This window comes from Sceloporus occidentalis, unplaced genomic scaffold (assembly GCF_023333645.1).
Source record: "Sceloporus occidentalis isolate IW3139 unplaced genomic scaffold, rSceOcc1.0.p SCAF_3, whole genome shotgun sequence".
Lineage (NCBI taxonomy): Eukaryota > Metazoa > Chordata > Lepidosauria > Squamata > Phrynosomatidae > Sceloporus > Sceloporus occidentalis.
The window spans coordinates 194,052,056-194,058,055 of record NW_028316983.1 but is presented as its reverse complement, the minus strand read 5'-3'; the positions used below and the strand labels follow the sequence as shown (position 1 = coordinate 194,058,055).

Here is a 6,000-nt window from a genome sequence, read left to right as displayed (position 1 = left end):
ATCCTTTAGAAAAGTTTTAATAACTTACTTGGGGAAGAGGAGACACTGGGAAGCTCTTCATTCAGTTAACTGAATACAAGGAAGTAGGTTTTGTTCTCTCCAAATAAATTCTGTTAGTACTTTGCACAGCAGACACCCCACTCTAGTCCTCACATGGACAATGCCCTAAATACATTATTTAAATTCAGTAACAAAGCCCCCTCCCAGAAGAGGAGTTAACAACTACATCTGAGTTCAGAAATCAGCCAAGCAATTTATTGGTTTTTCAAAGGGAAACACCACTGGAGCATGTGTAGTTTTCCATCCATTTTCTCAGCTGTTCCTCCAAATCCCAAACATGGTTTTAAAGAGCATTTTAGGGAATAAGGGGGAGCCAGCTAAATATTAGGAGGTGATTCATCCATCACCCTGGATCTGTGTTGGTTACAGAGCAAAAAAACTACATTACTAGACCCATTTTACAAATTTTGTAGTAGTGATTCAAAACCTGACCAGTTGGCTTATCTATGTCACTTTCTGTGCTGGATAAATTACTTCACTATATAGTCCTATCTGCCACAGTTCCCATGTGTCCATATTCTACATTTTTAAAAGTTGATTAGGAAAGAGAAGGGACCAAACATTGCCTTTGGTTGCCATACTTATAAATGAAACATTTGCTGGCCAATTGAAAAAGATGTTGAAGTTGTGAATGAGGCATCCAAGTAGCACAACCTGATTCTGTTTTACTTTTCATAGTTTCACTGTCTTCAAAATGATGTTGCCTGTCAAATGAGGAAAATACTTGTTATGAATCACTGTAATTGAGGGAAAGTATACTGGCCATCAAAGGCCCTTATCACACAGAGGGTTTTGCAGCTCTGATCTGAAGCCACTGCAAGTCCAACCATGCGAATTCACGTTAAAACATGATGTATTATCTCATGTGATTGCTTTCTATGGGGGGTCATTCTGAGGTGGATTCACAGTCAGTCCAAAGTGACTCCTGATTTTTGTGAATTCGCTAACAATACAGCTTATTGATCTCTTTTCTAACTCTGGTGCTTAGAACAGGACACAGTACTCCAGGTGAGGTCTGATCAAGGCAAAATAGAACGGGGCTACAATTTCCCTTGATCAGGACACTATACTCCTGTTGATGCAGCCCATAAATGCATTGGCCTGTTTGGCTGCTGTTGATTCAAGTGTAGCTTCTGGTCTACCAAGACCCCTAGATCCTTTTCACATGCACAATTAGCCTCCCATATCCACAGATTTTTTATCCACGGATTTCAGCATCCATGGATTGAAAATATTCTGAAAACTATAAATTCCAAAAAGCAAAGTTGATTTTGTCATTTTATATAAGGGACACCACGTTACTATGCCACTGTATTTAATGGGACTTGAGCATCCACAGATTTTGGTATCCATGGGAACTGTAGTGTGTGTGTGTGTGTGTGTGTGTGTGTGTGTGTGTGCCCTGAAACCAAACTCAGTGGATACCAAGGGCCCACTGTACCTGTAAAGTTCCACTGAGACAGAACTACTACACATTTCACCCATCCACATTCACAGGACTCATTGTCTTCTTGCCAGGGGTTCCCCCCCCCCCACATTGCCATGTTCATTAGGGGAAGGCAAGGGCAGTTAATAAGTGTCTGGCTATAATGATACAGTAGCTGGACAAATGATGATGAAAGCATAATCCATAAACTCCCAAGCGTGCATCCAGCCATTGGGACATAGCCAGCTGCTGCCATCTCACCTTACTGAGGCTGTTGCATGGCCCTTTCGGAGGGACTTTCGGCAGAAGAGCTATGAGTTCAGTAGTTAGGAGGGTCATTGTGCAATGGAAGTAGTGAATTCCTCCCCCCCCCCCCCCCGCAACAATCACAAAAAAGATGTATGCAGGTGTAAATTAGATTTACGTCTGTGCATGTCACTAACAGAGTGGCAGGATGCCAGGCACTGTATAGTTTCAGTGTTCAAGGTAGGAGTAATTGAGTTACTTACTGATTAGACAGGATTTCTTAAAGTAGCATGTTTCTAATTCAAAGTAATTAAAGCATTTACTAAAATAAATAGCTTTGAGAGTAGGTACAACTTACTAACCCAGAAAACGAAGAGATACAAGAGTCATGCTTTTCTCAAAATTAAAATGCTAGTGATAGAGTATCCATGTTTGCATGTGCCTCAACTATTTGTTGTATCTTTTGGCACATAAACTGTACTTTCAGAAAACAATGTGCATTGAAACAAGCATGAAAAAATAACAAGAGAAAGCTGATGCATATGGGAATAAAAGTGTAAAATTCCTAAATGTCCCACTGCAGCATGAGCTAATATAAGCTAGTGCGGGTCAGTCTGGAAAACCTAGGTTGAACTTTCAAACCATAGAATCTGCCAGCACCAGCTTCCCTATACATTTGATGTTGAGTGGATGGTTGAACCTAAGTGATGCATCCCACAATCATACATACCAAGGGGGAAATGTAGAGACTAGTGGAAAATGTATACTGCTACAAGACAAATACTTACATTTTTAAATTCCAGGCTTCTATTGGCTTGCATTTGTTTCTTGTATTTCTTTTTAAGGCAGCAAGTAGTTACAATAGTGATGATCAACATGACACCAAACACACAAAGAGATGAGGCAACTGCTATTACAGCAATATCTTGTCTTGTTCCCTTCTCTTCACATTTTTCTCCCATGTACCACCAGTCCACTTCAGCAGGACACCTGCAAAGCACAACACATTTTAGTAAGCCACATTCAGACAGCACATGAAGTACAATGCTAGAAGCTCTTCTCGTTTTTCTCTGTAGCTTTGACAGGATCCTATTGGATCTATCTCCTGCTCTGGCCAACTAAGTTGTGCTGCCCTGACAAGCAGGGCAGTGAGTGAGTAAGAGTTGCAACAGGATCTTATTGGGATCCTTGCCTCTGTTCCTTGCACTGTTGCTAGCAAGAAGGACTGGTCATGTCATCTAGCAGCACCCCACAAAACTCCATCACTAGGGATGGTTAACTGTCTTTAAATGTGGATCTCAGAGACATTTATGATGTGGGCAATGGTACTGTGACCATAAATATGAATGCAAAATAGTTACAAGGTTGAAGTCTTACTAGAAATATCGCCTTGGGAATTAATCTTGAAGAGATACATAAATCAATTACCGGCAAATAGGCTTTCTGTCAACAATAATGCAAGTTCCATTATTCTTACAGCCATAGTCTATACACACATCAACCATGGAGGTAGTGGTGGTTGCCACTTGATTTGTAGTTGGCACACTGGTGGCTGTAAGATTTGGTTCCGTTGATATTAAATGAGATATATCTAAACAATAACAAGGAAAAAAACATGAATTCTTACATCATAATCAGTACATAATCATACAGTAATCAATACATTGGGACAATATTGTAAGAGAGCGAGTACTCCAGTCAGAGTGCAGAGTGTTGTTGTTTTTTAAAGGGAGCTCATTACTTTATTCATTACTCTGACAGAACAGCAAGTTGATACTGCAGCCCAGAATCCAAAGACTGGAATCCTGTTGCTTTGTCCCAACTAGAGTAGAACCATGAGATCCATTATTGAATGATGAGTCAACATGTAAGTAAATCCCATGGATTAAATTGTTCTACTCTAGTTGGGACTAACAATAGGATTTAAGGTATTGTGTAACCATTGCTGTTAATATTGTGCCACTGAAAAATGTAGGAAATGCTTTCTAGTTTCTGTTTTGGGCAACCTCTTCTGCTCCAAGCCACTGGCACACTCTCTCATGCAGAGTGGCAGCAGTCCAGACTCCTCTCCTACCCTAGCCTTCAGAATCACACACACACACAACCGCTTCCCCTTCTTTCTTTCAATTGCTCTTGTTAAGAGCTGAGCAGAATAGAGTAAGGCAAAAAAAATAAAATAGGCTAAATGTATTTCCAATTAATCCTAGTTTTTGTGCAGCTCATGTTGCTCATTACCCCTCCCTGGCTATGTGCTCTAACGCTCTCTCAATTTTGTCCATGATGCTGACTACAGCAGTATGCAGTTACCCATTACCCTTCCTCATCCCTCTCTGTTGAAACAGAGGCTTCATCCGCACTGCAGAAATAAGCCTGTTTGACACCAGTTTAACTGCCATGGCTCAATGCTGTGGAATTTTGGGAACTAGCTTTGTGAGACCTTTCTGACAGAGAAGGCTCTCTGACAGAGCCCTGGTGCTAAAACAAACTACATTTCCCAAAATGCCATATCATTGAGCCATGGCAGTTAAAGTGGTGTCAATCTGGTTTATTTCTGTAATGTGGATGCAGCCATAGTCAGCATACACACTCAGCAGCAAGTAACAAGCAGACAGCCATGGCTGTTATAGGCACACACACAAAAATTCCCAGCTCATTGTTGCAAAAGTAACTATTTCCTCAAATTAACATGTTAAAAAAATGAATTAGTTTCTTGGTTTGGCTTCAGCTTCAGACTGGGGGACTGAATCACACAAAGAAAGATGAATATCACATTCAAAATAAGAGCCACATACCATCCACTGTTGCAAGGATGAAAATACTATCATCTTTAATGAAGTCACGACTTTTAAGCCTTTGATGTGTTAAAAAGATACTTGTTCCAGATCTAGGTCCTCTCATGAACTTAGTGCCGTTTGGAAAGGTGGCTTCTGTTCCTACTTTATCTGGTCTGTCCCAATAGTAATTGCCTGAGAAGTCTATGAAGTAAATGATAAATATATTTAGACACTGACAGGTTAATAAATATATTCCAGTATTTTTTGGGAATTGATGGTTCAGAACATTACCTGATTCTCTTTTCCTCAACAAATTAAAATTGTAGGATTCAATCTTGATGTGTGATACCTTGAGGAAATAATACCATAGTCTGGACTTTTACCAATATTCAAGGAGACTAGATAATCACCAAACCCAGGACAAATAGCTGCCCAAGATCACCTTCTATGCCTTGTGAGGAGCTGGAGAAATCTGGATGGACTAAGAAATACTATCCTGAGGCAGGAAGCTAGCCAAGGACTTTTCTGCAAGGATTTTTACTGACTCCATTGAAGCACACTGGGTCCCCATTAGACAGGTATGGCCAAAGTGCAACTGTTTTTGCAGCCTTTGAACCATCCTGGCTGTCCTGTTGCTGTTAAAGTGAAAGGTGCATTGCCTTTCCTGGAAGCCTCCCGAGGGGCAAATCACCTTTTAAATAGCCTCGGGAGGCCTGGGCACTGTTTTAACATTATTGTTTCCCCCCAAGACCAGAAGTGGATTTTGTTGACATTTTGAGCAGTTCATGAAGCTCCCTGAGAGACAAAGTCTCCATCAAAACACATACGTAACAGATCCATTTTCACCCCAACCTAGTAAATTACTTGCCTAAGCACCTATTTGAGCTGACATAGGTTTTTGCCAAAAGGTGGGTTATACATTTCAGAGGTGGAGAAGGAAAAGCAGCAGTAGACATACAGTATGGCACATGTGAGACCCTCACATCCCCATTAATAATAATAATAATAATAAATGGTTTATTTATAATCCACTTTTCCAAAATTTGATCAAAGCGGCATACAATTGGAGTATAAAACATCTCAATGGCGAGTTACACACCGCCATGAAAGTACGGAGTCAGTCCGTACTAGGGTTAGGAAGGTGCGGTGCTTCTGCACCCCCCTAACCCTAGTACGGACTGAGTCCATACAAAATGGCGCCCCCCCTTCCACATGGGGGCCGCCATGACAACGTCATGACCACGCCGCCTCTATACAGGGCAGCGCGGGCATGACGTCGTCGGTCCGCGCCAGGGCACTTAGTGAGCCCTTTCCGCGGACCAGGAAGGAGCTCCGTTTCGGAGCTCCTTCCTGGTTTACGGTGCCGCTTTGCTTCGCTGGGCGCAGCCTTCAGACGGCTGGACCCAGTGAAGCAAGGGAGAAAGGGGCCAAGCGGCTCCTTTCTCCTCCTCCCCACCGCCGCGGGGTGTCCTTGGGGCTTGAAGCCCCAAGGAC

General features: G+C 41.9%; 1 protein-coding gene across 1 annotated transcript in view; it reads right to left on the bottom strand.

Moving 5' to 3' along the window:
- Positions 1–424: 424 nt before the first annotated feature.
- MEP1B (meprin A subunit beta) overlaps positions 425–6,000 on the bottom strand; it is a 29,270-nt gene continuing 23,694 nt past the window's right edge. The window contains exons 12-15 of the mRNA XM_089518366.1: positions 4,525–4,707; positions 3,161–3,323; positions 2,521–2,722; positions 425–764 (exon numbers count right to left, since the gene is read on the bottom strand). Of these exons, the coding sequence (XP_089374492.1) occupies positions 750–764; positions 2,521–2,722; positions 3,161–3,323; positions 4,525–4,707 (563 nt within the window). The 3' untranslated portion in view covers positions 425–749. The remainder of the gene's footprint in view (positions 765–2,520; positions 2,723–3,160; positions 3,324–4,524; positions 4,708–6,000) is intronic.